This window comes from Thermobia domestica, chromosome 10, assembly GCF_964235325.1.
Source record: "Thermobia domestica chromosome 10, izTheDome1.hap1.1, whole genome shotgun sequence".
NCBI lineage: Eukaryota > Metazoa > Arthropoda > Insecta > Zygentoma > Lepismatidae > Thermobia > Thermobia domestica.
Window position 1 is genome coordinate 204,642,356 of NC_137463.1, and position 21,336 is coordinate 204,663,691.

Consider the following 21,336-nt stretch of genomic DNA (forward strand, 5'->3'; position numbering starts at 1 on the left):
ACCAAATGAGCAATCATGTACATCGTGACGGGGACATATGGCCTCGATGCTAACGTTCCCATCAATCTCCCGTTCATTTGTATGTACCAAAGGACAAACGTCCTTTTTGGCAAAAAAAAAAAAAGCTCTTGTATTCTTATTGGTAAAATCCTCTTGTAAATTTTTACAGTACAAAATCGGAATATCAAACTATCAGGAACATAATTTTCCTTTATTCTTGTACATACCCAGTTCTCTACAGCGAAGTATAAAAAGTATCCTTGGAGTGGGAAACTTCCCTTACTCCTGACAGTAATTCACACACTATTGTGTTTGTAGGGTTTTTAAGAATAATATGTATTTTTCAGCCCATAGCTCTGATTACCAGCTTTTACATTAACTCCAGCTTTGAAACATTTGAAGCATGTATAATGTTGGACGAACAATCGTTGTTCATCCCGGTTATCTTTGTCTAAGATCATCCACGTAGCTAAGCTAACTGGAAAGCAAATTACAAGTTTCTGTACTGACTATAATACGTACATAGTACATACAATCTCCACAATCAAGCGTTAGAATTGCAGACATAGAGAGTTAAAGATTTTTTCAAGCCACAAAACTAGGTCTTGTTAGAAAGATTGCAGGCAATTCAATGTTATTTCCTGCCTTGTCGACTCAGACTTCTGTTTAAATAAAGTCTCCAGAAAGACAGAAGTAATTCCTTTTCTCCCCCCAAGAAAGTGAAGGAACAGAAAGATCGAGTGAGACGGCAAGAGCTTAGAAGACGAATACAATGAGAAACTGCGCCATCTTTTCGGTCCGTTCTTTGATGTGGCCGATATGGAAACTTCGAGAGAGAGAGAGAATGGTGAGCAGTGGCGGCTGAAACAGTGGGAGGGAGGGATAGAAAGAATTGGGTTCTGAACTGGAGTGGAAACTTAAAAGAGGCGGGCATACCCTACGGTTAAAAAAAAGAAGAGGAGAAAGAAGGGAGATACTTTGGAAGGGGTTCGCGACCTCTGCAGGAAATTGCTGGAACTTTAATGAAAAATAGTGCCAACTCAAAGCGCAATGAAAAGGCAACGGAAATAAATAAGCTGAGGAAGATGCTTTTGTTGGAATACTTCTTTTTTTTTTTCTTAAATGACAAGTGTGAAGTTTTGAAGAAGATATATAGCGAAAACACGTTGACAGTCTTCCGTACGAAAGATACTTCTAACCTAAAACTTCAACATGTTCGTAGAAATAAGATTTATTGTCATTTTAAAATTTATTTAGACTATGTATTTATTTACTATCACTATTGGGTGCGAATATAACAGAAAATTTATAACAGTAAATTTAAATGTGGAAGGACATACGAACTTATTCAATGACTTTGAAACCGCTTACTTGGTCGATGTAATCCTTGTGTAGGCGCTGGTTTCTTAATAATTTTTCGACGTTGCTTTGAGACTGTTCAATATATTTGCATTTATAACACACAAGATTATATGAATTCAAAAAATACAAACAAAGTTGCTAGATGAACATTATTATATGTAGATTAATGCGATATTAACACAATACACGTAGCTACCGTTGCTTTCTTGGTGTCACGTTTTTACACACACACTCTCACCCCTGCTGGGGAGAAAAAGTATTAGTTTTTATGTTGCTGCCTCTTCATTTACTTACTGGCGTTAGTTTTTATTGAGAAGAACGCTAGTTCTGAACATACCGCCCGCCTTGAAGGAATTCCTTCAACAAATCTATGAATGATTAATTTGGTTCATGAACTTAATATACACAACAATAGATAACACAAGTTATGAATGAATGATATAAACATAAACAGAATAATGCACACACAACACAACACTATGAATCACACAATGTACACACTATGAATACACCAACACATTAACTCTCCTTAGGAAGCGGGCACAATTGACGAATAGATCTTGTTGTTGTACCTCTGGTAGTTTTCACTGTCGCCACTCGTACTATTCCGTCTTTCCCAGGAAACAATCGCACAATACGTCCAGTTTTCCATTTTAGAGGTGGAATGTTATCTTCTTTGATGAGCACCAAATCACCTTCCAAAAGATTGGGGAATTTTCTTCTCCACTTGGATCGTTCTAGAAGACTTGATAGATACTCCCTTGACCATTTGGACCAGAATTACTGATGAAGTTGTTGTATGTATTGCCATCTCGAAAGTCTGTTGACAGGAATATTTTTCAAGTTAGGTTCTGACATGGTAGTGAGTGCGTCGCCTATTAGGAAATGACCAGGTGTTAAAGGATGTAGGTCGTTTGGATCATTTGATAATGGTGTTAAGGGTCTAGAGTTTAAGCAAGCCTCAATCAGTGTCAAAATAGTGTTCATCTCTTCGTAGGTGAGTGAAGCATTTCCCACAGCTCTCTTTAAATGGTATTTGAGAGATTTAATTGATGATTCCCATAAGCCTCCGAAGTTTGGTGATCTTGCTGGAATAAAAACCCACGTGATGTTATCAGCTGCTAGAAAATTATGTAATTTTTCTTTATGGTGTTCTGATTCAAATAAAGTCTTCAATTCTTGTAGTTCCCTTTTTGCACCAACGAAGTTACTTGCATTGTCAGAATACAGTTTAGCGCATTTTCCTCGACAAGCCATGAATCGCTTTAATGCTCCAATAAACGCCTCTGTAGTTAGATCACTAACAAGTTCAATGTGAACCGCCTTAGTCGCAAAACACACGAAAAGTGCTATATATGCCTTATGGAGTTTGGCTCCCCGTCGGTTACTCGATTTAAGGTAAATGGGCCCACAGTAGTCAACGCCGCTGTGAAGAAATGGTCTTGTTGGTTGAACTCTGTCAGCTGGTAGATCTCCCATCATCTGTTTACCATCTTTAGGATTGTTTCTGAAACATGTGACACACTGATGCACAACTTGACGAACCAAGTTTCGTCCACGTATTGGCCAATATGATTGTCGCAAGGATGATAACAATAATTGAGGTCCGGCATGCAATAGCTTCTTATGTTCTTCTTGAGCGATTAACTTTGTCAAGTTGCAGTTAGCTGGAAGTACAATAGGATGTTTCTGTCCTTCAGTAAGATCTGCTGCATTTAATCTTCCTCCGACTCTGATGATTTGCCTCTCATCCAAGTATGGGTTCAAATTTCTCAGTTGACTTTGGTTGTCGACTTCCTTTCCTGATCTCAATGCATTTAATTCCATGTGAAATGCTTGTTGTTGTGATAGTTTAATAAGACATTCGAGTGCTTCATGTAATTCACTTACTGTAAGATGTCCATGCTGTCTGTCACAATTAGATCTTCTCATGTTGTGTGTGAATCGTAGGCAATAAGCAGTTACACGTTGCAATTTTCTTAATGATGAATATCTGTCTAAGAGTTGACATGGTGTTGTAGAAACCATTACTGCTGTATTTCTTCGTTGCTCGGGAACATCGCTTAGGTCACAAACATCTTCCCTCGTCTGTGAGTCTAATTTCTCAGATAGCCAGGAAGGCCCATGCCACCATAATTCATTATCAAGAATTTCTGACGGTGTTAATCCTCTCGATATATGATCTGCTGGATTCTCCTCTGTTCTGATGTGTCTCCATTCATAGTTACAAGTCAGTTGTTGAATTTCCGCCACACGATTTGCAACATACGTCTTCCATTGAGAACAAGGTCCTCTTATCCATGCTAATACAATGGTGGAATCTGACCATAAAACAACCTTATCGATCTTGCAATGTAACGCTTGTATTACTTTCTGAGTTAGCTGTGCAAGTAACAAAGCTGCACAAAGTTCTAGGCGAGGAATAGTTGTCTTCTTCAAAGGTGCTACTCGAGATTTTGAACACAGTAAGTTCGCTGTGAATTTTCCATTTTTTGTACTAGATGTTACATATATACAAGCTCCATATCCATTCTGAGATCCGTCGCAAAATCCGTGAATTTCTACCTGCGATTGTGTTTCTTGAATAACCTTCCGCTGAACATGTAGTGATTGCAACTCTTGAAGTTGCTGCTCAAAAGTTTCCCACTCTGAATGCAATGGAGCTGGAACTTCTTCATCCCAATTCAATTTTAATTCCCACAAACGTTGCAGAAATATTTTGCCTTAAGAATAACTGGTCCTATTAATCCTAAGGGATCAAATATGCTCGCTACTGTAGCAAGAATAGTCCTCTTCGTGATTTGTTGAGGGTTGTTTCTTGGTTTGACAGAGAAAGAAAATGTGTCTTTAATGGGATTCCACAACAATCCTAAACTTCTTGTGATGCAATCATCATTTGGTTGAATGGTGAAATTTGATTCTTGAAGTTCACTGGGTATTTTTGAAAGCAGTGAAGTGTCGTTGCTACACCATTTTCTCAAACAAAAACCACCTCTTTGCAGAAGAGTTGTGAGTTGACCTTGTAATTCATGTAGTTCCTTCTTCGTGTTTGTTCCTGTTTGAAGATCATCAATATAGAAATCCCTCATTACAACTTCTGCTGCCTTAGGGAAATTCTTCTTCTCTTCTATGGCTAGTTGCTGAAGACATCTAGTGGCTAGGAAAGGAGCTGCTGCAGTACCATATGTTACAGTTTTGAGTCGATATATTTTTATTGCTTCTTGAGGGTTTTCTCTCCACAGTATTTTCTGGTAGTTTGCATCTGAATCATGTACCCTAATGTTGCGATACATCTTCTCTATATCAGCTGTCATGACGTATTGATGTTGCCTGAATCTTGCTGTTATGGAAAATAATTCTTCTTGGATTGTAGGCCCGACTCTCATCGTGTCATTTAATGAAAGTCCAGAAGTTGTTTTGCACGATGCATCAAATACAACCCTGAGTTTGGTAGTAGTACTGGTCTCCTTCATTACGCAATGATGGGGAAGATAGTAGTCTGGCATCATTGTATCGCTCTCTGCTCTAGTTATTTCTTCCATATGGCCCAAATCTTCGTACTCTTTCATGAACGCTATATATGCCCTTTTTTTCTCAGGATCCTTCATAAGCCTTTTTTCCATTGAATAAAGTCTTCTCGTTGCAATCTCCTTGGATTTACCAAGATTCCTCACATTTTCTTTAAAGGGAAGTCTGACGATGAATCTCCCAGTCTCGTCTCTCCGGTGTGTTTCTTTGAAGTGTCTTTCACATTCTGCCTGCTCTTGACTTAATGGATGTTTTGTTGAACATTCTTCTATCGTCCAGAATTTTTGTAATTGCTCGTGTATTTTTTCTGTTGTGGAGAGGTGACACACATTTGTCGAAATGTGTGGTTGATTGTCTATTTTTCCCGCTACAATCCAGCCAAACAATGTTTTGTGCAAGGTTGGATACCCTGCCTTGAGTTTTATTTGCCCTTCACAAAGTAGATCAAAGAATACTTCCGCCCCCAATAACATGTCAATACGCTGTGGTATGTTGAAGCTAGGATCTGTTAATTCAATGTTGGAAGGTATTTCCCACGATGACGTGTCTACACGAACCATAGGTAAGTCTTGTGATATTTGCGGCAATATGATGAAGTCTAAAGTGGCTGAATAATTGTTATGTCTTGACTTAATTGTAGCCTGAACGCTATGGCATGACCTTGTATTAGCATTACCTATACCATTTATGTGTACAACGCTATTACTCTTTGTTAGTCCCAATAATTGAACCATTCTGTTTGTTAGAAAATTGGACTGAGAAGCACAATCGAGAAGTGTTCGACACATTTGAAAATTACCCTGTTTATCTTTAACATATACTACAGCTGTGGATAGCATAATGCTTGGTGGTCTCCTAAGATTCTGCGGTACGCTGTTTGTAGAACGAATATTCTTACCTTCATATTCCTGCTCGAGAGATGTGGTCGCAGCGAGCGTGTTTTGACCTTGACCTATTTCCCTTTCATCTTGTGGTTCATTCGCTCTAGTGGGCGATGGACAACGCGAGTAGTGCAGTAATGTGTTATGTTTTTTATTGCATATTTTACAATTACCTGATAAGCACTCATTTGCCTTATGCGCTCGTTTGAGACAATTTATACACAAAGAAAGACGTTTAACTTCTTTAATTCTATCTCCTATAGATTTTTTCAACAATGATTGGCATTGAAATAATTTGTGGGAGCCTTTACAGCTGGGACATGCATTGTTGTCGGAATACGTTACGTGTGCTGTCGTTGAGTAAGAACTCTTTTTGCCTGCCTTATTTGTTTGTTGATATTTGTTATTTGGAACTGAGGGTGTCTCTTTAGGTCTACGCTTATTATCAACTGCGTCTAAGACTTGGCAACGCTGCTGTAAAAATTGTGTCAGCTGTGACATGCTCGGTAATTCATTCGTTGATTGTGTTTTCTCCCACTCCTTATGTGTTGTATTGTCTAGTTTGGTCGCAATCAAATATATAAGTAATGCATCCCAGCTTTCTGTTGGTTGACCTAATGATTTTAAAGCCCTCAAATGTTTTACTGTGCTGTCTAAAAGAGATTTAAGCGAAACAGCCGACTCACGTTCCACCATTGGCATTTCAAATAAAGCTTTGACGTGTTTGTTAACAATATACTTTTTGTTTTCAAAACGTTCTTTGAGTAAAGTCCATGCTACGTCATAGTTTTCAGAAGAAATTTCCAAGGCTTGTATTACTTCAAGAGCCTCCCCACGTAGAGAAGAACGTAAATAATGAAACCTTTGGACTGGCTGCAATGTGCTATTGTTATGTATTAATGCCTGAAACGTGTCATAGAACGACAACCACTCATCGTAGCTTCCAGAAAAGGTCGGAAGGTTTATCACCGGCAACCTAACTGATGGATTAGAATTGCTTGATTCATTGTTTTCATTTTTCTTTGCACTGGAGCTGTGTTGATTTATGAACACTTCCGTCTTAGCTGCTAAATCAAAATAAGTATTCTCGAATTGCTCTCTTTCTTGCGTTTCCTGATCAATTTCTGATGAACCCTGTAACATTTCTATTTCGGATTGTATTGCATCAAATTCATCATAGCACTGTTTTATTTTCTCGTAACGTAACACTAACTGCGTAATATTCTGATCTTCTGTAAAACTATCTACAAAAGGTTTAAAACGAGTGAGTTTGGCCTTAATTTGACCTCTCTTGAAAACTAATTCTTTCATTCTGTCCGTCATGCTTCACTCGGCTTGTGTATAGCCCGCTCCCCCCAGTTCTTTGTCACCGGAACTGGAAGTCACTACTACTACTACTGCTACTGCTGCTGCTACTACTACTACTACTACTACTACTACTACTACTACTTATATCGAGAACAGAACCCAACCAACCCCTGCGGGGCTTCTAACCCGTTCCTACTACTACTACTACTACTACTACTACTATTGCTACTAACTACCACTACTACTACTACTACTACTACTACTATTGCTACTAACTACCACTACTACTACTACTACTACTACTACTACTTATACTAAAGCTTCCTTACCGCAAGATTTACATCTTAAATCTTTATAACATGCGATTCCGATTCATTATGAACTAGTATGAATCGTTAGAATCACTATGATTCATTAAAAATCACTGGGGGGAGCGGGCTATACTCAATCCCTTCACTCAAATTAAATACACTTTTAACACTTACGTTCTAAATGAGGCTTTGCTTTTACAGGCTTATTTTGTATAAGTGATACAAGGATAATATTGTATTGAAATATGCACTCACTACCTACCTTGTTAACTGCACTGTAGAATTCTGATCCGGCGTGGATGTAATCCTTGTGTAGGCGCTGGTTTCTTAATAATTTTTCGACGTTGCTTTGAGACTGTTCAATATATTTGCATTTATAACACACAAGATTATATGAATTCAAAAAATACAAACAAAGTTGCTAGATGAACATTATTATATGTAGATTAATGCGATATTAACACAATACACGTAGCTACCGTTGCTTTCTTGGTGTCACGATTTTACACACACACTCTCACCCCTGCTGGGGAGAAAAAGTATTAGTTTTTATGTTGCTGCCTCCTCATTTACTTACTGGCGTTAGTTTTTATTGAGAAGAACGCTAGTTCTGAACATTACTTACGATTTGTGAATTGCGTTCTCAAGTCTCGGGATTCCAATATTTGACATTTTTTTTTCAACAGAAAGATCCCAAATGAAGGTCATCATACATATTTTACTCATAACGATAGTGATAAAAGGTATGTTAACAGACTTTTAATATGATATTTTTATTAACAGTCATATTTTAATACTATTAAGAAGTTGTAGTCTTCCTTTCAGGCTATTGACTGGCCCAGCTACCGCAATTTTTAAAAATTTCTAAATTGTGCATTATGAATTTCAAAACATATACCTTTTATGTTAATTTTCAACCTTCCCTTTGGCATCAAATACTCATTAAATTGTATAACTACTTCCATGTTAAAATCATAAACACTCATACTACTGATTCTACTGTGTTGCTTTAATTCCGTACAATGACTCGATTTCCTCCTTTTTAAGATAGCGATAGTAGGACCGCCGCTCTTTTTCCCCTAGTACCGTTATGTTTTATATTTAATATAGAAAGTCATGTCCTTTCACGGGCTGTGTTGGCAGCCGGTAGTGTTAGGTCATTAGGGTTTGTTGACCTGGTTACGTGTATTGGAAAGTTGTTATATTTTTGTTTTTAGTTGTGATGACATGGAAAGGTCATGTGGTCTTTTTTGAGTTTGTATGTGTGTCTGTAGAGACTTTATACTGGGTATTTTTAAAAATAATAATAATGGAAATTTGAATTAAATCTGTTGATACGTCATTTTGAGAGAATAAAAGATTACACGAGCAATATGTGAGAGAGAATAAAAAGATTACACGAACAATATGTGAGAGAGAATAAAAGATTACACGAACAATATGTGAGAGAGAATAAAAAGATTACACGAACAATATGTGAGAGAGAATAAAAGATTACACGAACAATATGTGAGAGAGAATAAAAGATTACACGAACAATATGTGATAGAATAAAAAGAAAATGAAATCTTTGAGTCCCACCTGTTAGGCTAAAGGAGATGGTGATTATTTTATTTGTTAAAAATAAGAAGGTGAGAACACTTATAATGTGTGATACGCACTGGGATCGAACCCGGGACCCTTATTATTGGAGCTGAATACTGTATGATGGGAGGGAAATATTTATTCATACGTGACTTTTTTTTTAATTTGTTGGTTTGTATGCATAGCATACTCGGTGAGCGTGGTAAAACTTCGTGTACGGTATGATACACTATGATGGTACATATACAGAGCGTGGTTTCCGTACGTCTGTTGCTGATGAACTTAAGACATGAACTGAACTTTTCGCGCGCTTTTGGAAACCCGGTTGGGTAAGAGTGATGATGTGTACTTGCAGGTCGTTGCTAAAACTTGAATTTTAATACAAAGGAAGACCGTTGACACGTTTGGTAAACATTACAGAATACCGCCAGACTGATAGAAATAACTTTGGCACCGCGGTAGGTGAACAAAAGGAAGATTACGGACGTGGGAGATAAGCATTACAGGTTGGAGACAGACAGACTAATAGAAATAACTTTGGTGTCGTGGTAGATGAACAAAAGACATTGTCGGTGAAAACATAAAAGAAAGATTGCACATGTAAAACATCAGAAATTGGGGACAAACTAATAGAAATAACTTTGGTGATGTCGGTGAAAACATAAAAGAAAGATTGGGCACGCGGAAGATAAACATCACAGGTTGGAGACAGACTAATAAAAAACAAGTTTTATGATAGTTTGTTAATAATGAATACAAAGAAAGTTGTATATTACGAATGGTAAAACATATGAGGTTATTGAACGCGAATGCAAAAAGAACATTCACCTATTGAATGATGATCATGTTGAAACATGAAGGGATGTTAAATACGATTGCAATAGAAGATTGTTATATTATTGTAATAATAATGAATGAATGAATGCAAATACAAAGATAGTTTGTGGTATCCGTTATTTTACGTGGACAATATGCTGGTGTATGTAGGGACATGAATAATAATAGAAGTTGTAAATAACAGATTTTATTTTAAAAGCATGTAAACTATTTATTTATTTACACGTGATGTATCTAAATCTGCACATAGATGACAGATGATTAAATAGTACGCCTTATGAATACCGTTGTAAAATGTGGGGAATGATTTTACCAAAGTGAAAATACCAAATGTAGATATTTTAAAAGATTATATGAGAACATGCTTTCTATTTCTATATTTATAAAAATTATATAGAGAATTGGAAAAGTATATGTGAAAATATTTTAATTGACGTGGTAGGACTGTTTGAAAAATGTTTAAAGTACCACGTGATATGATGTTATCGATAAAGTTTTCCTTATATACTGGGTATGAAGAGAAGACTAGCATAGTATCATCATGGATTCGTCTGGCAGTATAGTACAACGAGAAATTCAACTTTGCAACGAAGTAGATTGGGATTCTACATTTGACTTTGTAGAATCTCCAAGGAAAAAGTTTAAAACTGCGAGAGATTTACCAGATATATTTATTGACGAGGAAACTCAGTATTTTTCTCCAGCTTCACTAGTATCCTCAGAAATTATTATAGAGGAAGAAATTATTGACTTAAGAGAAGATCCAGTATTAATCCCATCATCTCCTGTTGGAGTGAGGACATCTTTACCAACACTTCCAGCATCCTCGTCATTATTAGGAGTAAAAAACATTCAACCAGCATCTTTAAAATGGATACTAGATAGTAAAGAAGAAGAAGAAAGAACACCATCACCTGATTTATTTATTGAAGAAGAGGAGGCGGATGGAGAAGAAGAAGAAAGAACGCCATCACCTGATTTATTTACTGAAGAAGAGGAGGAGGATGAAGAAGAAAGAACACCATCACCTGATTTATTTACTGCAGAAGAGGAGGAGGAGGATGGAGAAGAAGAAGAAAGAAGACCATCACCTGATTTATTTACTGCAGAAGAGGAGGAGGAGGATGGAGAAGAAGAAGAAAGAACGCCATCACCTGATTTATTTACTGAAGAAGAGGAGGAGGATGAAGAAGAAAGAACACCATCACCTGATTTATTTACTGAAGAAGAGGAAGAAGAAATTTTGCGCTTATTTGACGAACTGGACGAGTGTAAACCCGACACACCACATGCAAGTGTTACACCTTCACCAGCACCACCACCACCACCACAAACGGAGCCCTTAGACTTATCAATGAAGAAGAAGAATGAAGAAGAAGAAGAAAAGTGTAAGTGTACACAAGTGTTTGTGGATGAAAAATGTATTAAAAACACTATTTTAAACTGGAACCCTAATTGTGTATTATTATGTGAGGGTTGTTTTTTTGACTGTCCGCAACAAATGTCTCACCGATGCCTTTTTATGGACATTGAAGCTTTAGAAACAGAGACATGGTTAATTTTTATTAAAGAAAATGTGAGAAAAGACCTTTATAACATATTTCGAAACTCACATAGAATGTGTGTAAATACAAACATATTTGAAGAAGAATATTTCAAATTAATAAGAAACCCAAGATATTTGAATGAATTAGTAGATATTCTACTATTAAAGAATAAGAAATATTAATTTTCGGTGATTCTGTATATATTGTCTAACTTTTATGTAATATTATTATTATTTTGCTTGTATATTATTTTGATTGTATATTATTATTATTTTCCTTGTATATTATTATTTTGATTGTATATATATATTATTATTATTATTTTCCTTGTATATTATTTGCTTGTATATATATATATATATATATATATATATATATATATATATATATATATATATATATATATATATATATATATATATAATATTACCGAAATAAATATATACGAATTTCATTTCTTGATTCTTATTTAATATTAAAACTTTCCTAAATAAAAGGTATTATTGACATTTTACAAGGTGAAACTCCTTTATGCTTTTTATTGTTTACTTTTTTTTTGGAAAAGCGTTTAAAATTGGTATTTGATGACTGTTTTTTTTTACTAATACTTTGAGTTTCCATAGGAATTTAAATATTCGCAGCGTAGCTGCTCTTACGACTTTCTAATTTTAAAACGAGTGTTATTTTAAATAACACGAACGAATAAAATAATCACAGTGTAGCTGCTCTAGCGAGTTTGCTTCGCAAACAAACCAATAAAATATTTTAAAAAAACGAGTTTAGTTAGTATTTTCGAAATTATTTGTAGGTTCACACTACAAGTGTTCTGAGATTTCATAGAAATCGAACCAATAAATAAGTTGAATTTGCTAAGCAAATGAACGAATAAAATATTCACAATCTATTTTAACACTGAGTTTGCACAGCAAACGATCCATTACATAAGCAGAGTTCCACACAAATTTTTAATATATATATATATATATATTCAGAATTTAAAAAAATTAACCGACTTTGCAATGGCACAGGAGAATATAAAACAGAAACTCAGTAATATTATAGTATGATTTATATACTTACAAAATGCAAAAAGTTTTCACATACATGCAATATAACATGCATAAACTAATTTTACAAATGCGAATCCTAACATGCAGAAAGTTTTTTCACATATATGTAATATAAATGTCGAAAAGTGTTTTTTCAAAAACAAATAATTAACACCAATTTTAAAAAACAAGTCTGTGTAACAGACGATTTATTTTACAAGTTTACAGCGTAGCTGCTCTGAGCTTGTACACCAAGCGATCCGTATAAAAGTGAAAATGTAATTTTCAAAAAATGTAACTTGTTAAACGAAAAAATTAAAAATGTAATTTTCAAAAAATTTTTAGAAATGCAAGTTACGAAAATGAAAATGCAAGTTGTCAAAATGAAAATGCAAAACCGTAAACTAAAAAAATGTGAAAAGCGTTTTTCACATGCATGCAATATAAAATGCACAAACAAATTTTATGTAGGCGAATCATAACATATGGATTTTTGTTAAAGTTCTAATTTCATGAAAAAAAAATTTAAAGAATTTTTTTCCTACGTATAAATTGTAAGTCATATTTGAAACATAGTTTACTTTTACACTGTAAGTGTATTGAAAAAATTTTCGCGTTGAAGTAAAATATATAAGATGTGTAAGGAAATAAATAAAATATGTAATATAAAATGAGAAAAAATTTTATTTACAAATTTCAATAATATATATATATTTTACATACAGATACATTCCTTGATATATTGTTTAATACAATGTATATTTATATTAGTATATGCACAATTACATACTGGCCAATTTATTGCTGAAAGTTTTTTATCACTTGCTTTTGTTAATTTATACACATTGTTATTATTATTATTTTGTAATTGATTACCAGAAGAGTTTTTATTTTCCATTATTACTATTTCTTATGCATATTATAATGTAAATCTTTTACTAAGAATAACTCTGTAATTAACTGAATGTTATCTTTGTTTAATAAAATGTTATATAATGTCCATGTAAATTCCCAATCATCAATTTCAGTATCATAATGCACTCTTGCAAATTCTTCATATAAATCATCAAAAGTTTGTCCGCTTACCATTGTACGCCATGCATTATAGCATAACATATTATAGTCCGAAGTAATACAATCGTGTTCTTCTATTTTGCTCTTGTTTTGAAACACCCATAACACAAAAGTTCTCGTGGTGGTTTCCAACGATCAATACACATTAATACACATTGTTCTTTTATAGAAAAAGAAGAACATTGATATTCGCAATTGTCATATGTATTTAGGAAACGACATTGGTACTCACAGTCTGGATTGTTGATACACATATTTATCGTGCTCAAGATATGCTTCTCTTAAGTCAGAAATATGATAATCATTAAACGTGATTTCTTGATATGAATAATTAAATTTGTTTATAAGATGGGGAATAATGTTTACATCTATATATTTCACATGAATCTTTAGATAATGTTTTAATATTTGATCACGTGTTGATTTTTTGATAAGGAAATTCCACACAATAGTATTTAATTCTTCATCACTTTCACTCACACATTTATGATCAGTTTCTTTTTCACTACGATTCGCACAGCCTTCACAAAGTAATGGTTCAGAAAGTTTATATTTTTCTAGTAACTGTTTTACACAAACTTCATTTACTTCATTAGGAGTACAACCACACTTCACACCATTGAATATTAGAATATCATTAGAAATTGTATTTTGATTTACTACAACTTCCTCTTCAAAGGGTATTTCATTTGGGTATCTGAAATTTCGTCTATACACAGCATCGTCTATGGTAATTTCCTGTGTTGGATAAATAATCCTATATCTTTCAGCGTCTTCTTCAGGAATGTCAGGATCATTTGGATGTACAAGAATAATTTTCTTTTGTTTTTCAAGTTGAAAACGTTTTTCACGTGGTGAAATGTATTTAGATTTTACACATTCACTTTGCAATAAAGAAAGATTGGTTTCAATTTCACCTTTTCGTTTCTTATTATTATGAGATGAAGAACCAGAATTTGTTTTTTGCTTTTTAACTGCGGAAACAGATTGCTTTTGACTGTACATTGTAACAGCGTATCACTTCCTTTATATGATTTACTACAGCTATACGCATGCGCGCTTTTATATTATAATTGTGACATGCGCGAAGACCAAGTACAAGTATACATACGCATCTGACATGCGCGAAGACCAAGTACAAGTATACATACGCATTTGACATGCGCGAAGACCAAGTACAAGTATACACATGTATCTGACATGCGCGAAAATCTAGTACGAGTATGCGCACGCATAGAATTTATATTGTTATGTCTAAATACATCGTGAAAAGAAATAGGTGTGGTGTGATTATATAAAGTTTTTTTTCATACCATTATTATATCATTAGAACATTTATATGTAATAATAGACATGTACGTGATTTGTTAGGGATGAAATTAATAATAATAATATTAACAATTTCATACTTTGTAACTCATTTACTAACACTTAGTGTTTGCTAAAGCAATCTTGGTACAAACGATATATATATATATATATATATATATATTGAAAAATAAATAAATAAATAAATAAATTATGATATCAGAGAAAACAAGATTGGATTGTAATTCATGTGCTTACAAACTTAGTAATTCAGATAGTTTGTTTAAAGACTATGTGAATTCTTTCCTTCAAATGAAGCAGGAATCTTCAGGATTTCCTGTTTGGTGCAAAACCAAAGGAGACGAAAATAAATACATTGAGGAGTATCATGCCCACAAAGGCATAGAGTTAATGGAAAATAATATCAGGAAGAACCCAAGATTGAGGTATATCTCCAAAATATTCCTCAATTCGGTTTATGGGAAAATGTGGACAAAGAACGGACTTGTTGCAATTTGTGATTGTATTATCTATGGGCACAACAATACGAAGTACAAAGCGTATTACCCATTGAAGATAAACATCTTATTCTTACGTATCACAATACAGAGAATAAGAATAAACCATGGAAATTTTCAAACCTTGTTCTTGTGGCGTTCAATACGTTATGGGCACGGTTAAAACTGTATGACCTATTGACTGCTGTAGGGACTGAAGCCATATTATATTGTGACACGGACAGCATAATGCTTGTACAACACCCTGATGAAAAATCTCCGCTTACATTAGAGCCCTACTTGGGTGAACTAACCAACGAAGTAAAAGAGGAGTGGGAAATAGACAAATTTATAGGTTTTTATTATTATTATTATTTCATTAGAAGAATACATTATTTTGATTACAGATGACTTCTACAAATGTAAACGAACTAACTCAATTGTTAATTACGGCAAAACGCTTCGGATATGAGGCATCCGAAGTTGTTTACTACAGATGGAAAATGATAGTAGATAAATTTCATAGCAATGGGTGCATGTACGTAGTTTTGAGTAGAAACGATTTTTGGAAGCGTTTGGTGGATACTTATCATTCTAAGGGTGTGCGTGTACCCAATGAAAAATATTATCAAATGTTAACAGAGTTATTAAAACAATTTAAAGGAAGACAGGCTGTTATTTTGACAAGCTGTGAAACCACTGCTGATATTTCTGATTTATACCAGTGCGGATTTTTCCACAAAGATGATATAAAAAATCAGGATTGTAAAAAGTTAAGCAGCATGTAAAACAGCTCACTTATTTGTTAAGGACAATGCTAAACTACTATTAGGCAAGCTTACCACGACCAAGTTTTCCTAGTTTTGGGGAACCTAAGAACTAAAATGGGTTTTTCAAGAAGTACCTAAGATAATGGATGCATCAGAATTTGAAATAGTAAAGAGTATATCATAAACATATGTTTACTTTGGGTTAAAAGGGGCAGAAATAACCATTAAGTGTATGGAATCGAAGAAGACCAGGAAAAATATATACGAAATCTGTTTGATTTCGGAATGACGCATGCATTAAAGGATGATGACAAGAACACCTATATAGGAATAACTATCGAGAGCACTACCTTAAACTTAAAACAATGTACATAACATGACGTCCTAAAAAGGAATTGAACCCGGAGGCCCTCTTCTCCATAGTGGAAAATACCCTCAATAGCAATGAGAAAATTTTAATCGAAGGTGCATCTCCGTAAAGGAAGAGGAAAAAAAGGTGGGTTGTAAGATCCACATTGTTAATCCACGCAAGAGAAGGTGTCGAACCCGTGGATCGGGCAAATATGAGGAATATACAACTCTTTTGGAAAAGTGTACCATCCCATTAAACAAGCACATATAATGTCTTTCTAAGACTATCATCCTCGAAAAGGCTAGGGCCGATCAAAGATATGAACAAATGTATAAATTAAAAAAATAATCCTAAGCGATTGTTGAAGCAGACTAAGGATTTGTGTGATGATGTCAATGTTACTATTGAGCATCGAAATGGATGTACTATTAATGATGTGAAAAAATTTCAACAATACCTGACACCCAAGTACCAAATCATTGTCTTTGAAAAGAAACTTAATAGTCGTGAATTTTATGGAATGTATCCAGAAATAAAGGGTGGTAAGCAAATATATTTATTGTACAAAGATAATCACTACCAATTAATAACTAGTGTAGGTAAACTTTTGGGAGACGAAGGCTTTTGCGAATATTGTTTGCAAAAAGTACAATAAAAAAAATCTCCGATTTATTATTATTCAGCAATATGAAGCTTGTATAAAGTCTTCATTTATTCAGCAATATGAAACAACTTTCAATAGTTTATATTGGTTTTTTTACACGATTTTTTTAAAAAATTTGTATTGTGTTAATTAGTTTTCAACTCATTTACATAAATATTTGAAGAAATGTTTAGTATGATAGCACTGCACTGCACTACACAGTAACTATTTTTTCTTAGATATTTACTTGAGTAAGATTTACTTGTAACGTTCACAGAAAAAAAAATCATGGCAAATTGTACCTTTTTTACAGTTTGTACATGTAATATACCTACAGAAGAGTAACATTTTCATCCATACGTCTTCATATTTTTTCAATCACAAACACTATCACTATCACTTTGTTTTTCATTCCAAATTATTAATTTCTTAAAATCTTTCTGCAAAAATATTTCTATCAGTTGATTAACAAATGTATCATTATGAATGGCATCATCATATATATGAAAAAACTGTTCTAATTTATTAAAAGTATTGTCGTGCATTTTTTGAAACGTATACCAAATTTCGTTTTGTGTGTCCATATCCATAATAACACCTAGTACTTTTGTTTTCAATATATTTTTATGTAACAGAATACAGTCATGGTTTATTGCGTCTTTCAATCCATGTGCACACCCACTGCAAAGAAACATACTTCTTCTTTTAGATTCCCACATTTGAAAAGCATTTATTAAGCACTGAATGGTTATGTGAATATTATCGCAGAAACAGAGCAATACGTTTTCAGCATTAGACATTTTTCAGTTCGACAGAGTAAACGAATTATATAATAGTTCACAACGTAGTTGCTCTTACGACTTTCTATAAGAAAGGAGATTATAAAAATAAGATACAATCCAATAAATAAGTTGAATTTGCTACGCAAATGAACCAATAAAATAAAATAACACGAACGAATAAAATAATCACACTGTAAGTGTTCGAGTAATTTATTACGAGAGGATAAATTAATATGAAGCGATCAAACTAAAATAAAAAAAACACTAGCCACAAATATCTTCATTGACCACCATACAAAGAAGAAGAAATCTTTTCATCGACTACAACCAGTACAACAATATTTATATGTCGCTTTCTTAACCGCGGTATTTATACTTTTCACCGTGGGATGTAATGACATGTTTGAATTAACCAATGAAAACAGGTTTGAACAAGTTTAAGGTAAACCTCAAACTCATAGTTTCCACCCCCTATTAGTTTTAGATACTATTCTTTTATCCAAATTAACTTGAATATTTCATCTTTGCATCAGTTTTACAAGCGACAAAGTCACTCAGACCGTTTACTGCGCGTGCTTGAATTTCTATATATTCACATTGAAAGCAATAATTAGAAATCACTATACCTGAACCCCAATAGCCCCTTTGTATTTACTTGTTTTTTAATTACCCTGTTGGATTCCAACGTATCGATAAATAATAATGCTTTTTAAATCCTTTTTTTTAAAATATACTTTTGGTTATTTTACATTTAAGACATGGTGGATTACTTCCTTTTGTGACAACTTTTAGCAACGATTGGTGCTATCTTATCTACAGAATACTCCACAATTGAAAAATATATTACAGTTGTTACCATAAGACAATAATTATTGAACTTTCGCTAAATATGTTTACAGATAAAGTATTGCGTACAATAGGGAGAAACAAATGCTATCAAAAACTCGTCAAATGTTAAGGAATCTTGTAGACAATCCATGTAGTAAGTTGTGAATATATGTTAAAACTGAAGCCTACATTATGTATTTGATCAGTGCTAAAAATTCCTGTGAATTTTCAATAGGTATGCTATATGTTAAAAGCATAGGAAAGAAAAAAACTAACACCAACTTTTGCAATGGTAAAGGAGAATAAATTGTTTCACAAACTTCTTCTTCTTATGTCTGAAGTTTCATGAAAGTAAAATTTATTTATTTGTACAAGTAATCACTGATTTATTTCCTATTTATCTGTATTCATTTTTCATGTCTATATGACATATATTCAAAGATCATTTACTTATTCAAACAGGTTTTTATGTCGATGCGCTAGGTTATATATTTCTATTGTATTGAATTAGATTCAATCTCCCAACATGACCCTCCTCCTCTTTGCTAAGCGGATAGCGTACATGTTATCGGTGGTAACAGACCACAGCCATGTAGAAAATCATCATTATTTTATTTACACTTTTCTTCACGAACAATAACTTTGTAAGATTATATAAAATACCCATTACTGTTCAAAGGGGAGGTCAACTAAACTACCGCCTTTTTCCTATCATTTCATTTTAACCACTTGTTTTTTTTTAAAAAAAAAGCCAGTAGAAACAATTTTCAGTTCAAGTTCCTGAAAACAACCATCTTTTAGTATGTATTAATCTTACTTATTTGACACACAGTTGTTCATTAATTTTACTTATGTACTGTTCAAAACAGAAAAGATTTGTTCAAAGATTTGATAATAAATCTATAAGTACGTTAGCCATAGTTCACTATTGTTTTCTTATTGAGACCAAACTTTTATTCTTTCATAACAGGTCCGTCCCAATGATTCACATTCAATTTTAACACTTTTGAAAATACAATTTCCTTGAGCATCCAATAAAATTATATGGATTACTATGCTGACAAAGTTTCAATGTTTAGTTTTTCAGTGCTAGTTGGTTTCTACAGTTAGACTTTTCTTCATTAGGTATTCATTTATCAATATAGGATTATAATGGCTCAATGGTAAAGGGTTCATTTTCACTGCTTAGGATTCCTGGTTCAATTACCGTTTGCATCAATTATTTCATTTCTCATAGCGGAGCCATAAGGGCTCAGTGGTAAAGCGTCCATTTTACTGTTTAGGGTCCCTGGTTTGATTACCGCTTGCATCAATTATTTTATTTCTCATAGCTGAGCCATAAGGGCTCAGTGGTAATGCGTTCATTTCCACTGTTTAGGGTTTTTGGTTCGATTACCGCTTGCATCAATTATTTCAACATTTTTATGACAACATTAAGTTTGGATTTATTTCTTATAAATTGTGCTGAACAAACAACATGTTCTCCCACTTCTTTTTCTTCATTCCACCAATTTCATAACCTTTTCTAAAGTGATCCGACATAATCGTGGGACTCACAAATTTCATTTATTATTCAAAATAATTTCATAATTAAGCGTACACAGACACCATAGTAAGTAAGTAAGTAATTTTTTTATTTCTAAGAAACAATTTGCTATTTAATCTTTACATTTATTCAGAGTTCGATTCCATGCTGCACAAAGTATCTAAACTGAACTGAACTAAAGTTCTTTTGTCTTTGGGGATTGCTATGGGTTAGTGGTCACCTTTAGTGCTTGGGGGTCGATCCTAGGATACTCCAAGTATTTGAACATTTTATGACAAGTATTTGTGTTTCTCATGGCCGCTTTTTTATAAAGTGTCTAAGAGACAACAAATCTTCATGACCTAAGTGTATGGGTCTCCATTTCATCCAAATAGATAATGGTATGCCAATTAACATATATGTCATTCTACACTGAAACCCTTTATCTATATTTACCTTAAATAGTTGGATATTATTCTGTTTTTGCACAAATTTTATATACAATACCGTGGTTCGCAAATCCACAGCTTCAAACCCAAAAGAAATACCTAGTTAATTATTCAAGGAATAAAAAACTGATTTTATTGTATGTTCCCTGCTACCAACTACATTTTAGTGTTCACAGAAGAAAAAGTATTCAAATTCTCTATCTTGTCTCCATAAAATAAGTTGCTCCGAGTAATTTATTAGGAGAGTATCTTTTTATTCTCTCACATATTCTTCGAACATCTTATACAAGTGAGAGAATAAAATAAATGCATTCAGTCATCTTAAACGGATTTAATCAAAAAGTAAAAATTCAGACTTTTCTTTCAGTATACTATCATTTAATAGCAACAACTAATTAGTAAACGAAAATGTTGTTGTTGTTTTAATTCTTATTTATGGACACCAGCAAATATCTCATTAAGCTTGTTTCACCCTACAACTATATATTTTGGTTAAAAATAAAAGAAAAACTCAAGTACAATTTGATATTGAAGGAAATCAAATTAGTTATGATAGCATAATTAAAATCTTTTCAATTGAAACTGTTAACTAAATAGTGCAACGTACTGAAAAGCATAAAGATTTTTTTTCCTGGGTTTTTAAAAATTCTAACACATTCTTATTCTGAAAATATCTTTTCTATGCTTCGAAACGTTACTGT

General features: G+C 33.5%; 2 protein-coding genes across 4 annotated transcripts in view; both read right to left on the minus strand.

Annotated features, from left to right (window-relative positions):
- Nucleotides 1-21,336, minus strand: part of LOC145662942 (tolloid-like protein 1) — a 964,318-nt gene that overhangs the window by 815,504 nt on the left and 127,478 nt on the right. The gene's annotated exons all lie outside the window — the stretch shown is intronic.
- On the minus strand, nucleotides 2,143-7,094 carry LOC145661741 (uncharacterized). The gene is made up of 2 exons (XM_081727075.1): nucleotides 4,086-7,094; nucleotides 2,143-3,990 (listed from the first exon to the last, which is right to left on the minus strand). Exons 1-2 carry the CDS (start codon nucleotides 7,092-7,094, stop codon nucleotides 2,143-2,145), a joined length of 4,857 nt encoding a protein of 1,618 aa, XP_081583201.1.

Excerpts from the sequence above, each read along its gene's own strand:
- LOC145661741 (XM_081727075.1), bottom strand. The coding sequence starts at position 7,094 with ATGACGGACAGAATGAAAGAATTAGTTTTCAAGAGAGGTCAAATTAAG. Across the intron at positions 3,991-4,085 it reads TAGGACCAGTTATTCTTAAG|CAACTTCAAGAGTTGCAATC; the intron begins GCAAAATATTTC and ends ACTTTTGAGCAG.